At 37.9% G+C, this 21,779-nt stretch overlaps 1 protein-coding gene across 2 annotated transcripts in view; it reads left to right on the top strand.

Annotated features, from left to right (window-relative positions):
- The window catches only part of CFAP47 (cilia and flagella associated protein 47), a 638,800-nt gene that overhangs the window by 47,347 nt on the left and 569,674 nt on the right, over positions 1-21,779 (top strand). For both annotated transcript variants that reach the window (XM_043505538.1, XM_043505542.1), the window contains exons 10-18: positions 2,794-3,007; positions 3,410-3,562; positions 7,208-7,397; positions 7,482-7,578; positions 11,909-12,125; positions 13,661-13,905; positions 15,170-15,300; positions 16,851-16,973; positions 17,839-17,970. In XM_043505538.1, coding sequence (XP_043361473.1) covers positions 2,794-3,007; positions 3,410-3,562; positions 7,208-7,397; positions 7,482-7,578; positions 11,909-12,125; positions 13,661-13,905; positions 15,170-15,300; positions 16,851-16,973; positions 17,839-17,970 — 1,502 coding nt within the window. The remainder of the gene's footprint in view (positions 1-2,793; positions 3,008-3,409; positions 3,563-7,207; positions 7,398-7,481; positions 7,579-11,908; positions 12,126-13,660; positions 13,906-15,169; positions 15,301-16,850; positions 16,974-17,838; positions 17,971-21,779) is intronic.

Genomic DNA, 21,779 nt, shown 5'->3' with positions numbered 1-21,779 from the left:
ATTTACAACATTAGTGTAGACAAAACCACAGTGTTGACTTCCAGTTTCTATTCAGAATTTTGAGTTTTGTCTATCAAGTATTCCTCTACTTCACATCTTTTTCTTGGTGTTGCTGCTGGTCTCTGTGTATGAATGGTCAAGGAGAGGAAGGGAACTGAGTGCTCAGTAGCTGCCTCCTACCCATTTTGAAGAAACAGCTCACTGATGTAAGAGAGGAAGGCAACCTCCCTTCTCCCCAAACCTTCCAAGACATGGTGGGAAGGTGAAGACAGAGAATCAATTGATGGGTGATTAAGAGTTGTATCTAAGGGGTAAAATGAAGTGCTGACCCCAGGCATGCTGTACTTTCTGGACACATCAGTGTGGGGGAAGAGGCCCTGAGCCTCCCCTTCAGCCCACAAGGAAGTGCAGGGCAATCTGGAGATGAGGAGAGGTCATAGGACGGGGGTAATCAATTATTTTTTGGCAAGGTCCAAAATTTTTGGTCAAAGTACAATCAAGGTCCAGATGCCAGAGAAAATACAAAAATATTAACAATAATGATAAGTAAATACATTTTTTTTGCAGTCTGTTCAAAAGCATCTGGCAGATTGGATTTGGCCCACAGTCTGCCTCTTGACTACCCCTGTCATAGGATCTCATGGGGCCTCTTCTAGTTCAGATAGGCATCAGAACTTTGGATATTTACCTGAAGCCCAAACCTGTTGCAGTTCTCCCATCTCTAACTTTTAGGTATTTTTTTAAACAGTATTTCAATTGATGAAATAATGTGGAATATTAGTTTTGATTTGCTGATAATTAGAATTTGTATTCAAGATATCCAAAACCTCACCCTGATGATCAGTCCTCTGGTGGCAGGTGATTTGATTGCCCTAGATTGTAGTTTTTATATAGGAGGGTCATTGGAGAAGTTTTTCAGAGGTTGACAACCATTCCCAATAGATCTCTTCTGAACTCTATAGGCCAATTTTCAAGCACCTCCTATTTAACCTAATGGCTTCTCCCTGTCTCTCCCTTTCCCTTGATGACCATCCACCATTCTAAATGCTGTCTTCTTGCTCCCAACTTACTGACTTCTGTAAGTTTCTGAATGCAGGGTGGATTAGGGTAGTAATGGGATATGTCTTGGTGGTTCCACAATGTCTCAGAGCAGAGAAGAGAAGGGATGTGTGTGAGATAACTATAACTCCCACTGTGAGCTGGTTCTTCACCTGGCCAAATGAAGCACCGGCCACAGGCAGTATGAAGCTGAAGTTAGGTAGATGAAGTGTTGATGGCTTAAAAGGGTCTGTCAGCTGGCCAGAGCCCAGAGTAACTTTTTTTTTAGGCATTTTAGGCAGGAGTGGGTTAATGGTTAGATAGGTAAATCCAGCGTGCTTGTGGTTTGGAGGAATTGTTTTGTTCTGTGGGATATTCCAATAATTATTTTAAAGCCAATACACTTTATTGATTATTATGTTCTAAATTTACGTAAATTGAAAGGTGACAGATAGTGAAAGAAAACACATGGGCTACAGATGTATGTTTAAATAGTTATTCATTTTAGATGTGATTTGATGGTTCAAATGTATTTTATGTATGTGTAAACACATACATTTATTTCATGTCCAGGGAACTTGCTTTGCTGCTCCTTTTAGCTGCTGTTTCTTACTACTTTCCCCAACCCTCAGGTTTCTGGTCAATCGTATAGCATAAGGACAGGACTTGTGGAAAAACATTTCTATTTGGTCGCCCAGGAAGTACTGCAATATGAGACTGGGTCAGCTTGAGAGTCATCTGACAAGTGAGAATGGGAGGCCGCCTAATAAGAAGCCTGCCTTCTCAACAGAGACCCTTTTTTGGGAAGGGGAATCTCCAGTAGGGTGACAAAGTTGGGATAGGGGAAAACATGTTCCTGTCTTCCCTCCCTGTTTGTGCCTATGAATGCTGTTAGGAAATGGTTATATTCAGACAAACTATTTTAACTGGATTAATTTTATACATGAAAAACTTCTGCATAACCTACATTAATAGAACTTTAAAAAATATTTATCCATTTTGGATTTAACTACCTGGCTGTGTTTCTCTAATTTAAAAAATATAGGAAAGCAGACCATGTGTATTAGTAATACATTCATTTCAAACTATATACTAGTAAAATAGAGATAAACTGGAATATATCAATTGTAGAGTCTGATTCTCTTCTCTTATACTAGCTCAAAATATACATTGTTGTTTGTATTATGGAAGCATCTAGAGTCCCATCTGACATCAGAGCTACATTTTTGCTTTTTGTTGCTCATAAGTAGTAAGAGACAATCATTGCCCCAAAATATTTACAGTCCGAATATACAAGAGTGATAAAACATGAGAAAGAGGAAATATTAGGAATTAAATACTATGAGGAACTGATACAAAGAAATTCATGTCCCAAATCAGCAACGCATTTTAAGCACATGTGTAGTCCCACCGATTTTAATGAGGCTATTCAAGTGCTTAAGTTTAAGTGGTTTGCTGAATCAAGGCCTAGATGACTTGCTCAGGATCACGCAAGAAAGTTTGTGCCAGGAGCAGGAATTGAACAGATGTCTGAGTCTTTACCACAACACCATCATTTCTTCTTGTGAATGAAGATAATGTAAATACACTTTTGTAAAACTGGTGTTAGAAAAGTCAGAACTCTCATTTTTAGATGTGATTTCATTGTAATAACCTATGAAATATATATTTTTTCTGAATTGAGATATTACTTTGTAACTCCCATTTGAAAATGGTAGTTAGATTGCATGTAACTTGTTTTATTTAAATCCTAAGGCATAACACCAATGATTACCAATGCAACTGGACAGTTGGTAGCTGATGAGATTGGGCGATTTATTGATTTTGCACCAGTAGCAATGCTTCAATCAGCTCAAACACAGATGCATACTCATCAGATAAATAGGGATTGTAAGAGTGATGCACTTATAGCCTTTCCTAATGATCGCTCAGCCAGCATTAGGCCCAGTGAACGACATAAAAAATACAGGTAATGTAGTATACAAATACTATAATATTTAAATGAGAAGCTAGGATGTAGTATTAACAGTTTATTACTTATTTCAAAAGTAGATCAAGATCAATCGCTTATAATATTTGAATATACTTTCAGACTGAATATTTTTATATATAGAAGTCTGTTTCGACTGAAGAATGTGTGTACTAGTAAATTTCTTCTGAGTTGCTTCTCAGGGAAAACTGCAGGTGTAACTATTAATTCTTGTATGTTTTATTGTCTTTGCAAAGTCAAATACTAATAATCACCTGTAACATATAATGGGGGTTTGCAATAAATTATTTATATAACAAAATCAGTAATATTTTTCAAGTCTAACAAAATCCTAAATCATTAATGTATATAATGAAGCTACATTTCTCTCTAAATATTTAGGACTATTTTTACGAAAGCTGACCGATATCATTATGTGGATCCAGATTTTGCTTATACTGATTATGAAGAATTGGAAAAGCAAGTGCATAAGAAATACTATGCAGATTTTATTCAAAGTTTAAGACAGCGTCGCTTACGAAAAGAAGCTACTAGGTAAAATTTTATTTCCAAAATGAAGAAATACCTAAGGCATTGACACAGTAAATACGTATTCATATTCAAATTAACTTCAGTGGTTCTACTCATGAACTTAAATTCAAGCCCAGGCATAAGTGTTTGCAGTGCTCGGGCTTTAGTTCTTAATGTATTCAATTTTTTTTTCCTAGTAATTATTTATATTCTTAGGGCTGCTTCACTGGACAAAGCTCCTGGGCAGAGGCATAAAAAGAGCCAGTGGCTGAAAGCTGAAGCTAGATAAATCCAGAGTAGAAATAAGATGCATACTTTTAACAGTCAGGGTAATTTACCATTGGAACAAATGGATTCTCCTTTACCTTGAAGTCTTACATCCAATCTGGATTTAATTTTTAATAGATATACACTAGCCTAACTGAAAGGTCTGGGCTTGATGCAGGAATCGCATGGTAAAATTCTATGACCTGTGTTTATGCAAGAGGTCAGACTAGATGATCATAACGGCCCCTTCCAACATTAAAATCTACAAATCTATTAAATGACCTCACTAGAATTTGGCTATATTTGATCCCTAAATTATAGTTACCTGCAGGGAAATGAGGGAAGACCAGAGTGGGCGTTCCTGATATTTTTAAGGCTTTTCCACCCCTTCCCCCGCGTGCAAAAAAAAAAAAAGGGCAGGGAGATTTTATTATTTATTTTTTTAAAGTTCTCTTTGGACTTCTAGATTTGCTTAAGAAATCACAAAAATGTATGTGGATAAAATTGAAAGTGTGGGTTTATTACTTCATCTGTCTGTTTGTATCTGAATATTTTAAATTTGTTAGAATAGCGTTGGGAAAGTCTTCTATATCTAGTAACCTGATCAGACGTACTGTCATGATTTAAAAATGACCATTTATTAAAAAAAAATCTCAGATTTTTATAAATTGAAAATAAGGTTTATAATGTGAAATAAATCACCAAGTACTAGTGATTATTTTCTGTAACAAATACTATAGTTATTTACTTATTATGGGTGGCGGAGGTAGTGATGCCTTTTATTAAGGTTGCCTGACACTTTCCATTATAAGGCTCTGTTTTCACTATCTTATAACTTTGCCAGATTTTACCATTTGGGTTGAAAATTTTCATGCTACATGTCTGCTTCAGGCTATTTTATTTTATTAAAAATTTCAGCTAAAATGTTTCATCTGCTTCGAAGAACAAGGATAGGGAAAAATAGGTTGTTTCACACATGTTAAAAATTCTTAACTGTTTCGTTGAGACACTCTTTTCATCTGTGCTTTGGAATAAGGGCTTGAAATTTGGCAGGAATATTGCCCTGTGTCAGCCTATTGCCTCCTCATGAAAATTCTTTCAAATTTGGCCAGGGTTTAGCCCCGTGAAATAAATCTCAGTTCACATATGTTCAGTAGAGACTTGCAGTTAAATTGTCTGAATATTCCATCTGGACTGGGTATGCTTCAGTACTGGGCTGCCTGGGATGAACAGGATTTTCCCTGCAATTGCGACTGTAGTTGCTCATGCTAGCCACCAGGGGTTGCTGTGGCATTTATCAACTGAACTAAGAGCAGGGAGACTGCTTCTCCTTTGCTCTCAAAGCTCCCTCTGCTGGCATCCAGGACCTGACTTGACTGCAGAGCAGTGAGGAGTTGGTGGATAGGACATAAGGAGAGAGTATAGTAATCAGAGGATGGTGAGAAACCCATGGGGCAGGTTGCAAGAGGAGAGGGAGACAGGAAGTGGTGAGAGGGCTGCAAGGGACGGAGGGACAGGAGATGGTGGGGGACAAGTGGATTAGAAGCAGAGAGCAGGATATGGAGGATGGTGTGGGGAGGATAGGCACAGAGTGGGATAGGAGCCAGGTAGGTGGGTATGGATGGAGGAACAGGGAGGGAATAGGAGGGATTGAATAGGAGCAGATGGGGAGAATGAGGCAGGAACTCCAGTATGAGGGGTTTGCGTATGAGCAGAGGAGGAAGGAGTCAAGAACTAGGGTGTGATGTTGGATGGGGTAGGGGAGATGGGATGGTGGGGTGGATAAGTGATGGTGGGGTAGGAGATGGGATATGGGGGTTCATAGGAGAAGAGAGGGGTAGGAGCCAGGGTTTCTGTGGGGTACATAGAAAAAGTGAGGGAGGGGGGTAGGATCCAGTAGGTGAATAGGAACAGAGTGGGAAGTGAGCTAGAACTGAGTGGTGAGCATACAGGAGTAGAGGGGGACACAGGCTTATGGGGGATTGGGTGGAAGGGTCTAGAACTATTAGGGTACCCTCCCTTCTAGAACCTGGAAATGAACCTAGGAGTTTCTACATTCTTTGTCAGCAAATAGCTATGAAACCTACTGGCACAGTGTATCTCATTCCGTGTGATGGCTTGTCCACATAGAGGATAATAGCTTACTATTGGTACTAGGTATTTGGTTAACTCAAATGAAAGAGGTCTTTGCTGTCAATCTAAAGGATCAAACCCAAGTTGGGAAACAAGTATGTTTCCACATAATAGAATTTTTGGGATTTTTTCCAGTTTGTTTCCTAAAGAAAATTTAGGAAATTATGTTAAAAAACAAACAAAATCTATTAAAAAGATATTAATGTTACAAAGTCAATCAGTAAAAAGTTAAGAAATGCAGAAGTTTGCTTCTGCAACTGCAATTCAGCCCCCTTATGTGTAGACACTGTAATACAGTATTTATTTACATGATCACCTACAATTTTTACTATAGGATTTCTGCCTCAGTCAGTGTTGTGTAATGGATGAGGCTGTTGTACATAGAACCCCTGTCTCATTTGTTGTGGAAGTTGAAAGGTGTGTAGTGAATGAGTAGGGAATTGCAGAAAGAAAAAGGATGGTTTCCTGGTTAAAGTTGAATGCTACCCTGGAGAACTGGATTCATAGAATATCAGGGTTGGAAGGGACCTCAGGAGGTCATCTAGTCCAACCCCCTGCTCAAAGCAGGACCAATCCCCAATTTTTGCCCCAGATCCCTAAATGGCCCCCTCAAGGGTTGAGCTTACAACCTTGGGTTTAGCAGGCCAGTGCTCAAACCACTGAGCTATCCTATCCGTGGTTCTTATCTGGGAAAATCACTTAAGCCAAAATGTTCATGGTCGTCAGTTGCATTGAACATTTTCTGGATGTCTAACATAAGACACCTGTGGCCAGATTTGAAGAATTTCCGAGTTCTTGTGACTGCAACTGAAGTTGATTAGAGCTGTGCTTAGAACATATGAAGTGTAGTAAAAATGCTAAATACTCTGGAAAAATTAGGCCCTTGGTGGCAGAATTAGTGGACACTTCACCAGTTTGGCATTTCCTAACTTTTGAGTGCTTGACTTTGCAACCTTAACATTCTTAGATTTTGGATGTAATTTAACATTTATATTGCAATAGTACCTAAAAGTTCGCAATCCAAGTTAGTCCCTATTGTTTTAGGCACTGTACAAACATATTGTAAATGTCAGTCTACGACTCAAAGACACTACAGTAGGATTGCTCAAAGTATTTGACACAATTGAGGAATTTTTCTCTAGAGAAATATGCTAATCAAAAGAACTACTTGAAATATTTTAAAATCTTAGTTAATTTTTAATATGCATAACATGAAACATTTGTTAGGTTTCCAGAAATTTGGACTTTAACCTTCTTGTTTTTCTAAAGGAAATATAAGAGTCTTAACAATCCTGTGAACATAGGCCTAAAACCAGCTTCAGGGCTCAGGTCACCAAAGATTACAATCACAGATTTACACAAGGAGAAACTGAAACTAGAAACAACTCCTTTAAATGAGGACAGCCTGCTAAGTAGTCGAAAGCTGGCAGCAATTGAATCTAAATCCTTAACCAAAGAGGTAAGTTAAACATATTTACATTAAATAAAAGAAAAACATAACACTAAGAATAATTGATAAAGCATTTGTTGGGGTTTTCCGCAGGTTTATGACGGGCTTAATGCTGTACCATCTTCTCCACAAGAGAAGGAAGATTGTAATATAACTTTGACACCAAAACAGCGTTATCAGATACTCATTGGTAAGATATCACCGAGGTTAGAACATTTCATTTGGCTGGCATAAAAGTATTTATTAATAGTAATGTAATCTATACAACTTAATTATTTGCCTTAAGTAGTATGTGTTTAATGAAAAGGTGGTTTTAATATGTATGCTAGTGCTTGGTCATCAGTCCTGCACCTCTGCAGACAGTGTAGAGGTGCAGAACACTTAGATTTAGAAGAACTGGTGTATACCTCCCTTTGCAAACTAGCTAAAGTAAGTCATCACAGGTGTGATGGATATAGGTCACAGGATCAGGGCTGCTCATTCTCTGAAGCCCTGATGTTGCATAATATGTGGAGAAGCATTAATACCAATAGACGTACCCTGTCTATGGTTGTCTTCAAAGGAGAGGATTCTGGGAGGGCAACATAATGATATCAGAATGAAGAAGGGTGGTGTCTTAAAAACTGTGTTTAGACCAAATTTCAGTATGGTGTGGTGTGACAAGGAAAAACCCGTGTTTGGAAACCTGAATGGAACACCTCTACTAATGAGACTTGGTACCATAAATATTTCTCTGGTTGCATTGTAAATATGTACAGGACATAAAATGTAGGTTTCCTGAAAACTAATAATACAGCCTCTTAGATATTTGTTGTTGTTGTTTTTTTTTTTTTTTTTTAAAAAATGTGCAAAGGGGAAGGTAGACTTTCATTATGCAAACTTTCTTTGTGACTGCTTGACTTTCACTTTCCCCACCTGCAGCCCCTTGGGTTTTATTGTTGTTGAACATTGCTAAAAACACGGTTTTTGGAAAATTCAGAACTGGGAGTATGTTGGGTTACCTATCAAGTATAACCCAGACTGGTGGAAGCCAGAGTGGCGCTCTGAGGTTGTCGATAGGCTGCTGGAGTCAGAGCTGCTGAACTCAGTCTGTCTAGCACACAGGCACTCAGGATGTGACCTGCATGCTTGTAGGCTCATTGTGAACATCCCAAGTTGGAAGCTCCTACAACAAAGTATTGTGAAGCACCCAAGGTTACAGGGCAAGTGGTGATACAAGACCTTACTTTTCTGGATTGCAGCCACGAACACTGTCACACTTGCATCTTAATGCAACCAAATGCAAGATTCATAGATACTAAGGTCAGAAGGGACCATTCTGATCATCTAGTCCGACCTCCTGCACAGCGCAGGCCACAGAATCTCACCCACCCACTCCTACAAAAAACCTCACCTATGTCTGAGCTATTGAAGTCCTTAAATCATGTTTTAAAGACTTCAAGGAGCAGAGAAGCCTCCCTCAAGTCACCCATGCCCCATGCTACAGAGGAAGGCGAAAAACCTCCAGGGCCTCTCCAATCTGCCCTGGAGGAAAATTCCTTCCCGACCACAAATACGGCAATCAGCTAAACCCTGAGCATATGGGCAAGATTCACCAGCCAGATACCCAGGAAAGAATTTTCTGTAGTAACTCAGATCCCATCCATCTAATATCCCATCTCAGGGGATTAGTCCTATTTACCCTGAATATTTAAAAATCAATTACTTACCAAAATCCCATTATCCCATCATACCATCTCCTCCATAAACTTATTAAGTAGAACCTTAAAACCAGATAGATCTTTTGCCCCCACTGCTTCCCTTGGAAGGCTATTGCAAAACTTCACTCCTCTGATGGTTAGAAACCTTCGTCATACATCTGGGTACAAAGAACAGAGGCCATACTTGTAGATTTGGGGGATTGTATCCTCAAAAGCAGTGACATTGAAAAGGACTTAGGAGTCCTGATGGATAACTAATTGAACAAGAGCTCCCAGTGAAAAGTCGTGACTAAAAGGGCTAATGTGATTCTTGGATATATAAGCAAAAATATCAAGTAGGAGTCAGGAGATAGTATCACCTTAGCATTCAGCATTGGTGAAACACTTACTGTGTCCATTCCATTTTTGGACCGGTGTCCACACTTTTAAAAGGATGTTGAAAAATTGGGTAAGGTTCAGAAAGGGGCAACAAGTTAAGAAGCTAAATCTATTTAGTTTATCAAAGAGATGTGTCAAGGTTCCTTCCCCACTCTGAACTCTAGATGTGGGGGACCTGCGTGAAAGACCTCCTAAGCTTATTCTTACCAGCTTAAGTTAAAAGCTGCCAGCACCAAAGTGTTACACAGGGAAAGAGCCCACTTGGAATAGTCTTTTCCCCTAAAATCCCCCCAAGCCCTACACCCCCTTTCCTGGGGAAGGCTTGATAAAAATTCTAACCAATTTGCATAGGTGAACACAGACTCAAACCCTTAGATCTTAAGAACAATGAAAAAGCAATCGGGTTCTTAAAAGAAGAATTTTAATTAAAGAAAAAGTAAAAGAATCACCTCTGTAAAATCAGGATGGTAAACACCTTACAGAGTAATCAGATTCAAAACATAGAGAATCCCTTTAGGCAAAACCTTAAGTTACAAAAAGATACAAAAACAGGAATATACATTCCATTCAGCACTACTTATTTTATCAGCCATTTAAACAAAACAGAATCTAACGCATATCTAACTAGATTGCTTACTATTTACAGGAATTCTGACCTGCATTCCTGCTCTGGTCCCGACAGAAGCATCACATAGACAGACAGACCCTTTATTTCCACCCCCCCTTCAGCTTTGAAAGTATCTTGTCTCCTCATTGGTCAGTCTGGTTATCTTAGCTTCTTAACCCTTTACAGGTAAAAGGACTTTGCCTCTGGCCAGGAGGGATTTTATAGCACTGTATGCAGAAAGGTAGTTACCCTTCCCTTTATATTTATGATAGATGGTTAAGAGATGAGTTGATCACAGTATATTAATAGCTACATGGAGAGAAGAGGTTTGGTACTAGAGGGCTCTTTAACCTAACAGATAAGGGCAAAACAAGGTCTAGTGGCTGAAATTTGGCACACATTTTTAACAGCAAAGATAATTAACCATTGGAAAAACTTATCAAGTGATGTGATGGATTCTCCTTCACTTGAAGTCTTTAAATCAAGATTGACGTGTTTCTAAAATATATGCTCTAGTTCAATCCAAAATCATTGGGCTTGACCTAGTAATTACTGGGTGGCATTCTGTGGTCTGTGTTATACAAGAGGTCGGATTAGGGGATTATTATGGCCCCTTTTAAAAAAAAACCTATGACTTGAGACTTAATAGGAAGGCTGGGAAGTGGGATGTAATCTGGAGATATTGTGTATATGTATAAGGTATGGAATTGAAAATAGTTAGGCCGTCGGTGGTCCTAGGGAGAGATGGAATTGGTTTAAACAGGTTGTTGTATCTGTAAGGATATGACAAGAGCCCAGGTGTTTGAGTTTGAGAGGGAAGCAGTTACTCATAGATGTATAAAGTGTTGTTAGTATATGAAGTATAAAGTGAGTGCATGTAAAATTAAAGCTGAAAAAATACAGCTGGAAACTTTGTTTGCATCATTTTTTTTATGCTCAATACTTTAAATTAATTTATTACCTAACAGCTTTTCTGTAAATATTCATAGATAAGGTGATGAAACCATTCAACTGTTTTAAGTACTGGAAAGTAAAAAGCACACATTGCCTTTGAGCTTGGTTCATAAATGTGATCACACTCCATGCAAGTGAATGCTAAGAATGCCAAATCATTAGTAACACTACCTCGTGCTCTATCAAATTATTGGTTTCATTAGGGAGTTGTGCCTAAAAGCCATGGCCCAATATTATCCTCCATTTCTGTAGTTTTGGACTGAGAAGTACAAGTTGCATAAATGGAGAAATAAACTCTTTTTGCTAATGCATATGTTCTGTCATCATTAATTAAGATGAGTAAATGAACAAAGAGACTTCTTGAAATGTGATTTGAAAAGTTTACATTATGCATTTAATAAGGAGTCTGGATCAATATCTTGCCTAAAAAGCTGTGGTTCCTCAGATATCATTTCTTAAAAAGATCATTGATAGGTAGAAACTATTACTAAATTTTTCATTGACTGTTATAATGCATGTTTAATGCACATAATTACATTTTAATAAATTATCATTAGTGGTGCCTTCAGACACAATAATGATATTTTACATTTACCTTTACTTCTTGCAATATTTATCTTACTGTTGTAGAGAGGTGGAATTAAGATGTCAAGTGTAGAACAGAATTTTGAACCACACCGCTGCCTGCATCCAGGGTGGGTGGTATTTGAATCCTAGGTTTTGGTTTGAATCTGTCTCTATTATGGTGGTTTTATTTATTTTTCACCCTTGTGTAATTTGATGAACCAAGATGTAGGATAGTGATATAGATTAAATAGAACTAAACTACAAACTTTGATTATGCTTCCTTAGTGTTTTTGTTAACTTCATATATATTCTAGGTCCTTCCACCATAGACTTTGGTGAAGTTTGTGTGCACTCTTCATCTACGAGAAAAATGCATATCATCAATAATCTGCCTATGCACATCTGGATACAAGTAGAAATTGAAAGTGAGGCTCTACAGCAGACTAGTCCATTGTCCCATGTGTTGCCACCTCTTTCGAAGACTTGCCTTCCAGTAGTATTTCAGACTAATACCTTGGGGAAATTTCAGAAGTAAGGCTATTTATTTGCTTCTTGATTTAAGTATTAACCTAGGTGGCAAAAGAAATGTATACATTTTTCACATAGATAGTTTAAACTAAATATTATTATAATGAAAGTGCTGATGTTGTTTTGCATGTTATGAGTTGTCGATAGGTAAACACAAAGCCTAGTTTTACACTTAAATCTTTTGCCACTGTAATTATGTTAATTAGGGATGAAATTTTTTTTACTGGCAAAAGCGTAGACACAGTTATACTGGCAAAAAAGTGCTTTTGCCATTATAGCTTATTTCATTTGGGAATGTTGCCAGTATAAGCTGTCTACACTAGGAGGGATTGCTGATATAGCTGTTTGAAAACCTTTTCTAGGATCGGCGATATCACAAAATGAAACTAACAATACCCATACAGTTGCTAAGAAGGTTGAGTCAAATATTCATGTGCACGTACAGAAGGAAGATAAACACCCAGGCCATCCTTTGAGGCAGTGTTGTTGTAGGTGAGCAGTTTTGGGGTAAAAGATTTCCAATGTAAAAAACCCAGGGCGAAGGTAGGAACAAGGAATAGTGGGTGAAATACTGGCTCCATTGACTTCAGTGGATCCAGATTTTCACTTGGTGTGTTTTGTTGAGCTGTGAGATTCCAGGAGAGTCAGAGATACAGAGGTTCAAGACAAATGCTTCTTGGTGAAAAAGCAGTTTTTAGCTGAGGTTTCTGCAAGAGGGCACTGACTGTGTACAGTTAGTAACCACCTCTGTTTAGGGAAACAAGTCTTGTGTACATTTTGTAAATTAACCAATTACAGTAGAACCTTAGAGTACGAACACCAGAATTACGAACTGACCAGTCAACCACATACCTCATTTGGAACTGGAAGTATGCAGTCAGGAAGCAGCAGAGACACTAAGAAAAGCAAATACAGGAGAGTGCTGTGTTAAACATAAACTACTTAAAAACAAAGGGAAAGTTTTTAAAAAAAATTTGACAAGGAAAGGAAACTGTTTCTGTGCTTGTTTCATTTAAATTAAGATGGTTAAAAGCAGTGTCTTTCTTCTGCATAGTAAAGTTTCAAACTGTATTAAGTCCAGGTTCAGTTGTAAACTTTTGAAAGAACAACCATGACGTTTTGTTCAGAGCTATGAACAACCTCCATTTCCGAGGTGTTTGTAACTCTGAGGTTCTACTGTACCCTAAGAAAATAACCTGAGTCTGGGTCACAGGTTTTTTCTCTAACATGAAGTTGACCTGCAAGGCCCTAATATCTGATAACACTCAGCAAAGAAGTGACCATATATTTGACCATTAAATTTTAATGAATCAAAGCTATAGAAACGCATTTTTGTTAATGTTATGGTCCCTAGTATACTGAAAAGAGCAAAACAATTACAAGTAGCAAATTTCTGTAATCCTTTTAACTGAGTATGCCTAACGTGTACAATATTTTCACTGGGTATTTTGCTCCTAATGACTATATTTAATGTAACTGTATGCTGAATATTTTACTATATATAAAATTTATTGGCTCATATGTTTTCTATATTACAGATCTTTCACTTACACAATAAACAACAAACATACTGGGAATGTGCTGGTAGTTGCAGAAGCAGTCTCCGTTGCCCTTGAGCTATCTGCAAGGGAGCTGATTCTAAATCCAACTCCTGGTTTCCTTGCGGAAACAAGCTTTAGAGCAACAGTCAGATTATGCAATCGCAGAAACTATCTTGCTGAATTCAACTGGAAACCTATAGTTACAGATAAAGGAATAGCATTTTCTATACGGCCAGCCAAAGGTATAGTATGTTTTTAAAGCTGTTTTTAAGCAACATACAAACAATAAAATGTGGTGTGCCTGCATTTATCTTAAAGATGGCTAACATCAAATGTAAATGTTTATTTGACACAGTAAAATGTTATGTTTAAGGTTTGCATTAATACTACTGGAAGTCAGAACTATGATCAGACCACAAAGACCATAAAAGCAAGTAAAACGCTGAATTTTGATGCCCAGACTAATTTGCTTGTATAAGCTCTGGAAGTGCACCACAGCCCCATCCTGCTGTTTCTGTGCCACAGTGAACTGCTCTTTGCAGCAGCTCTGCTCTGAACTTAAAAGTTTTAAGCTGCTGACTGCAAGAGTGGAATGAGGCAACTATTTAATAGTACACAGCAATACTATGCAACCATTTAGGATAGGAAGTGATAAAGAAAATCATGTAGATCAAAACTGCTAAGGAATTTAGGTAGACAGAATATAATACCACAAAATTTAAAATCTGGCCAAAACATGAAGGTTAGCTAACTCTTTTGTATAAAGTGCCATTGAATTAATAATTATTACATGTGTTTAGGACCTTAATTTTACATCTAATCTGAAAGATGAAATCTCCAATAGCAGAGTACTCTTTAAAATAGTATTGGAGTTCAGTAATGAAAGGACCCAGTTTACACTGAGTTGCAGACCTTCAGATCCAGTGACACCCAGTTAGGCACCTAACTAACTCCAATTGATTTCCCATTCAAATCAAGGAGAGTTAGGTGTGCTAAATACCTTTTGGCCTCCAACCAAATTAGCTGGTTTAGGATAACTTGTTTTAAACACTGCTTAGCTCGACAGGGAACTTGGAGTGCCTCAGCATCTGGGAAGTAAGGCAAAGAGATTTTTTTTTTTAAATTTAAGGTGTGAATGAGTTCTGAGAATGTTGAAATGTTGTTGTCTTTTTAATTAATACTCAGTTATTATCAACCAATCCAGGTTTGCCTGTATTTGCACTCATTTTTGTGTTATTTAAGACTGAATTAGTATATGAATGTGATTCACATGCTCAAAGACTGATAAATTGTGGATACATTCTGTTGAAGTATATCAATAAACTGGGTTATGCAGTTGTTATGAGAACTTTGAAGCAAGGTTTAATTTAAACTAAGTAAGTATATTTCTCAGCACCTTTGTAAATCAGGGCAGACATTTCTAGTAATGTGAACTGGTCACATAAAGTAAACTTCAAAAATTTTCCAAATTTGTGAATATTGACATATTTATACACATTTATCTAGGTATTGTAGAAGCATACAAAGACCTGGAGTGTGAAGTGGTTTGGCATCCAAGTTTCTTCTCTCCAGAAACAGGAGAATTCAATCTGTGTGTACATCAGGGGAACACACTTAAGCTAAAATGTCTTGCAAAGGTAATATTTAACCCAAATGGTTTTGTACATTTTTGGTTTTTAATCAATATTTTCTTGATTTAAATTTATTTTAACCTCACATGTTCTGTATCTTATACATTGATCAAAATAGTAGAAATTCTGTGGCTCATTCTTCCACAGCACAGACCAGGGTTCCTGCTCCTCCCTGGTTCTGAAACCTAATCACAGTTCACAATTTTCTTGAAATGTAGTTCTTGGAAAGGAAAGGAAAGGTCTATTGTAGCTAAATACATCAGATCGTGTATCTTGGAGGTTTACAGAACTGCTAGTAATCCTTGCTGAACTAGAACTGGTGGCTGCTCCAGAAGGACAGTCTCTGCTTCCTGGGTCAATAAAGGGTCTATGAAAAGTGTAATTCAGATGAAATCTGCACTGCTGGGTGAATTTTTTGAGGTTGTTTAATGTTGCCTTCACCAGTAGAACTCTTAGATTTATGCTCAAATGAGGAATTCTTTCTCTAAGAATGATGGCCAATAAGACACATCCTTCCATTACATTTCCCACAGGCTCCCTTTTTCTTAGTCAGCTTGGAATGTCTTATTCCTGCCACTGTTTGGGTGGATGAATTGGTACAGCTTGTTACAACATGGTCTGTGCTGTAGCATACTGAGGCCTAGAAAAACAATTCTTCTCCCACTCACCTGCTGATTTCTTCTAAGGGTATGTCTACACAGCAACTGATACCTGCAGTTGCCCGTGCCAGGCAACTGGGGCTGGACGAGCTCAGGCTGCGGGGGTGTTTCATTGCTGTGTAGGTGTCTGGGCTCAGGCTTGAGCCCAGGCTCCAGAAGTCTACACAGAAATGAAATAGCTCTGTAGTCTGAACCCTGCAAGTCTGAGTCAGCTGGCACAGGCCAGCTGTGGGTTTTTCCTTGCTGTGTAGACATACCCTAAGATGCTTCTTCAGTATAGCACAGACACCCACCACTTCAGACTTTCCAGCTGAGGAGGTACCATAGGTTTACAGATTTCTGTCAGATCAGAGATCAACCTACAGAAACAGAGGAGGTATGGTGGAGGGTATCCAGGACTGTGATTAGATCGTGCATCTTGCCTGCCAAACAAAGCGAAGAGAGGAAGTGCATGGGCTGTTCTGTTTTTGATCAAGCCACAAAAACAATTTAGTGGGTAAGTGGGGTCATAATTTATTTTTGTTCACATAATTATCTGTGCACTACATTAAAAAATCGCTCAAAATATCAGCTTTTGCAAAAACTTCATACCTGAATTTGATAGCCATGCGAAACTTAAACTGAAGTACAGTAATATAGCAAAAGTATTAATTTTCAAAGGGAAATAAAACACATTTTATTATTTTGATAGAGGTTTACTTTTTGATCTAGGTGGTTTGGCAAAAAGTAGATAAATGTTAGTTCCCCTTTACATTCTACTTCACTGTTTAATTTATGCATCTCCACGACTATCTGGCTTATTGTGAAATCAAAAGAAAATATAAGCTATGTTGAATTATTTATTTACATTCAGTGACATGTTATGTTTCCTTCCTTTCTTCCTTTCATTGTTGTTAGCTTGGACCCACCAGTATTCAGTTTATGGAACACAGGATACCTTTCAATCATGCTCCTCTAGGATTAACGACTTGCAAGACAGCCATTCTTCAAAACTCAGGACAAAATCATGCATACTTCCAGGTGAACTGAATTATGTTGCTGTACAGTTTTTTTTCTTGTTTTGGATAGCTTTTCGTATCTTATTAGAGTTTGTGTTCTCAGTTATTAGACATGTTCTCTGTGGTATACTAATTGATTTTTTTTCTCTTTAGGTAGTTTTAATTTTTATTGTACAAAATATAGTTATCCTCTTTAGAATCCTACACTCTTCAGGGGTTCATGGGACTACTTGACCTAGTTTCTCTTCCTTGTAATATTTTTTACTTGCTTTCATTAATAGTGATGTCTGTATTAGCCCAGGCCCTCCTGACCACATTTGAGTGTAGGATAATATGCTTGTTATTGCAACACTGTGTTTATTAAAAATAAGGAAACTTCTTAGGCTTACATGGCCTCTGAGAAGTTAAGCAGAAATGAGTGAATAGATAAACTTCCCTTTGCAGGAGTCTTGTCCACATTTCTGCTGTGAATAACTTGCAGAGAATTTTCACTCAGCTTGTATCTGTCATTGGAGAAGATGCTGTATTGAATCTTTTTGAAGTTGTGTGAAATCATAATTTTCTAATGTTCAGGAGTGCTTGTAAGGAAAAAATCAAGGCCTAAATTTTCAAAGGTGGCTTGCAAAAGTTAGCTGCACAATAAGATCTGGCAGATGTTCCGCACCCCTCTGAAAATCATATCCTTTATTTAGGTGCCCTCATGTGGATATAGTGCCTAAGTGAAAATTTTGTCCTAAACTTTTAGTCCCAGGTTAATCTCACAGAGTATGATGGTTACATTAACTAAATTGTAAACTCTTCTGGACAGAAAATGTCTTTCCTAAATTCTGTAAAAATGTACATTTACAGCACTATCAATGTTTTATAACTACTATTTGTATTTGAAGGTTCTTGATTCGAACCCCTTGCCTGGCATGACTATCGCTCCTTCTGAGGGGGTAGTACCTGTTGGAGGCCATGCTGATCTCAAAATCTACTTCACCCCCAATGCAGTAATGAAATTTGATACCAGAGTGGAGGTATTAAAAAAAATGAAAATTTGAATATTATCTTGTTAAAAGTGTGAGTGTACGTGCATGCCAATCTATTAATCTTGCTATCCATTGATCCAGTCCAACGTAATGTATTTTTTTTCTAAAAATGTTGATGATTGGTACTGCGGTTTTTCAAAATGAATATCTATATTTTTCTTAAAGCAATTTTTAAACATTATTTTATTATTTTGTGGTCAAAAAAGTATACTGTATTTGAAGTGATGAGTTTATTATGAATACATATGGATGTGAAGAGTGTTCCTTTTTGAAAGTTTTGTTGGAATAGAATCAAATGTTTTATTAAAGACAAACCATCCACCATATAAATGGGTCTTTTGAAAGGATTAAAAATAATGACAATTAGAGGAAAGATTTAAAAGCTTCTAATCTGATTGATCTAGTCTAAGGGCACGGGTGTAAGATTGCCTTTGAGCATGAATTTATTTATCATCAGTTTATCTTTCCAAAGCAGTGTTTCAAGTTATTGTGTGCTAAGTCATTTTATCTGAAAAACTATTAGAATATATAGTTTAGCAAAACAAGAAATGGTAGGCCAAATCTTAATAATTGTCTCTCTTAATCCCAATTCTGGGATGTGACTTCCACTCTTTTAATAAAATGGGGTTCTCTGCCTTTCTGTACAGCAGGGATCGGCAACCTTTGGCATGCGACCTGCCAGGGTAAGCCCGCTGGCGGGCTGGGCCGGTTTATTTACCTGCCGCGTCCACAGGTTGGGCCGATCGCAGCTCCCACTGGCCGTGGTTCACCGCTCCAGGCCAGTGGGGCCTCTGGGAAGTGGCACAGGCTGAGGGACGTGCTGGCCGCTGCTTTCCGCAGCCCCTATTGGCCTGGAGCGGCAAACTGCGACCAGTGGGAGCTGCAATCGGCTGAACCTGCGGACGCGACACATAAACAAACCAGCCCAGCCCACCAAGGGGCTTCCCCGGGTGGGCTGCGTGCCAAAATTTGCTGATCCCTGCTGTACAGGATGCTGTGATTAAAGACAAGCAAAATAATCCATTATTAATTATAATTATTTTATTAAAGAAAGAAAAGAACAAAATGAAACAAATAACCATTGTTTATGGTTTGTTAGTTACCATCTCTTCTTTATTTCTCTCTGTGGAGAGCTTTTAACAGAGATTACATTTTTCATAGTGGATCTACTCTTGGCGGGTACCTCACTACAAAAATTAAATTAAAACGGGAGTCACTGGTATCATAGATAACTAAAACAGTTTATAGGTGGGCAGAAGAATTTAACTGAAGGTTTGTTCTTTCATGGATAACCTAAACCGTTTATAAATGAGGAAAAAAGAGTAATCTTAAGTCCTATGAAACCAAAGAGTTTAAATCAGTTACATAAAAGAAGCTACTCAAGGAGTTGTCTTGAGATAGGCAATTAATGAGTATCAAGAATCTTAAATCTGAATTAAATCCCACTATTTCTCTCTCTTTATCCAGGTGAGTTTGTTTCCTTTCCAGGTATACAAAGTCCACCATCTTATGTTTAACAAGATCTGATTATCTGAGTAGTAGGTCATATTAATACGATCTATTAGTATCTTAAGTTGCAATAGTATTTCAATATTTCATAAAATCATTACAAGAGCAATTTAAATATCATTCCTTGGCAGTGCTTTGGCAAGTTTCATGTCACCCACAATGCTGACGAAACCGTGCTGAACTGGAAGGTTTCTTCTTCTTGATGCTGTTTCATGTTCCTTTCTGTTCTCTGAATGTTACTGTTGTTAGTTGTTTGTTTGTGTAGATGAACAGGATGAGCAGTGGTGAGTGCTGCAAAGCTGAAGGATGGGAGAAAATTTTGAACTAAGCAACCAGCAGCACAGTGTCTAAAGTCTTTCCTTCCACAACCTTACTGGAGGAGGAAGGATTCATAATATCAACTGTTTGTGGCCCTTTCATTGGCTCAACAACTTAATGGGATTGCCTTGTTAGCAATTTCAGCTCTACATATGCAATGTGCTACTACATAGACAATATAGGGATGTAATTTTTCCTTAACTTGATGGTTATACTGCCTTTTTCTTTGGGGCAGGAAATTCTCATAACTTGAAAGTTAGGCCTGGTTTATTCTACTCAGTTAGGTCGATGTAAGGCAGCTTACATTGACCTATTGTCGGTGTATGCACTATAGCCTTGTCATGCCAATATAAGTGTTCTACTACGCTGACTTAATAACTCCTCCTCCATGAGAGATATAGGGCTTATGTCAGTGTAATTAGGGTGACAGTGTCTGTGTAGACACTGCATTCCTTACATCAGCTGTTGGGTATCTTGTCAATTTCATGTCTGGAGCTGTGAAATTGACAAGAAAGCTAGGAAGCTAGAGCTGATCTGCCCCCTGCTTCCCACTCCCAGCTGGGCTGGTGCCCGGAGGCTTCTCAGTCAGGGAGCTAAGAAGGCCAGGTGGCTGCTCCCAGCAGGGAGCAGGGAGCCGAGAGCCCAGGGGGTGGGGGCAGCTGGCCTTCTGGTGGGGAACTCCACGGATCTGAGAGCCCCAGCTCTCAGCCCCCCACAGTGCCTCTGTTCAGTTGGTGGAAGTGCTCCTGGTGAGGTCACATACCACCAACTGTAGGAAGGTAGTATGGACGTCAGCCCCTGCAGTAATTACTGCAGTATCTGTAAGTCGAATAGACATGCCCTTACAGTTTTAATTCTTTTTATTTAGTCCATTTTCTTATATTTTCCTTCAGTGCTGTCCAGGTTTCATAGGAGATGAAATTTTGTTTTAAATAAATCTAAAAAGATTTATATTTTATATAGTCTTTCAGCTCTCAAAGTAGTCTTTTTAACCTTAATTCTTAAAGACAGTGACTTTACATTTAAATAGCCATCCGAGAAGGCATTGTCTCTTCTTAGCAGGCTTTGGAGAGGTACCTCATGTCTTTCGGAGTTTAGTAAATAAATCACTTAAGCATAGCCAGATAACTAATATTCTTATTAATATTTTTTAATTGGGTTACATTCTATTAGTAACTAGATATAACATCAAAAGACCTTGCTATATTTGTACATAAAACATTGCCTAGTCTCATTACAGTGACATTAGGAAGTTATTATGAGGCTTTCATTTAGATGCAAATTAACATCACAAAATAAACGTATTGATGCATTTAAGGAACCAAGGGGTTTCATCTTTAAGCAGCAACATGAATTTAGAAATTAGAAGGGCCTTGTACAAATCATTTCACAACCATAAATGTTCTCCTTTACATCTGAGGAATGAAGTCTTTAGATTACCTCTAAAAGCAAATATTTTTAGTATTTCTGTAATTCTTTCTGAGGGTTTTAAAACATAGGCATTGTCTTTGAAAAGGGAAGGAGGAAAGACCCACTTTCTTGGCTTTTGAGAACACAATGCATCCCAAAATATTCTTATAAAATATGTTGCTTGGGATAAAATTAATCTCTGTGCCAGATTCTGCTTCATACTAGAGGGATGTGCTTTGCACTTGGATCAGACAATCTTGCTGATATTCTGGCCATTTTGACCCAATGGTTCTTAGGTTTAAGATCTGCCATTTGCAGTACATTTACAACTTGCACTTAAAAGCTTCTATTATATATTTTATATAAAAGCATAATAACCAATATTTAATCTAAATCTTTAAAAAAAATGCATACAGCATGATAGTCTAGAAAGTTAAAATGGAGATAGACATTATAAAAGTTGCATTTCAAAGTCTGTATAAACACACTTAGCCCTATTCTACACTAGGCATTGAGGTCGAATTTAGCAGCGTTAAATCAATGTAACCCTGCACCCGTCC

The sequence above is a fragment of the Dermochelys coriacea genome, chromosome 1 (assembly GCF_009764565.3).
Source record: "Dermochelys coriacea isolate rDerCor1 chromosome 1, rDerCor1.pri.v4, whole genome shotgun sequence".
Lineage (NCBI taxonomy): Eukaryota > Metazoa > Chordata > Testudines > Dermochelyidae > Dermochelys > Dermochelys coriacea.
This window is presented reverse-complemented; position numbering and strand designations above follow the sequence as displayed.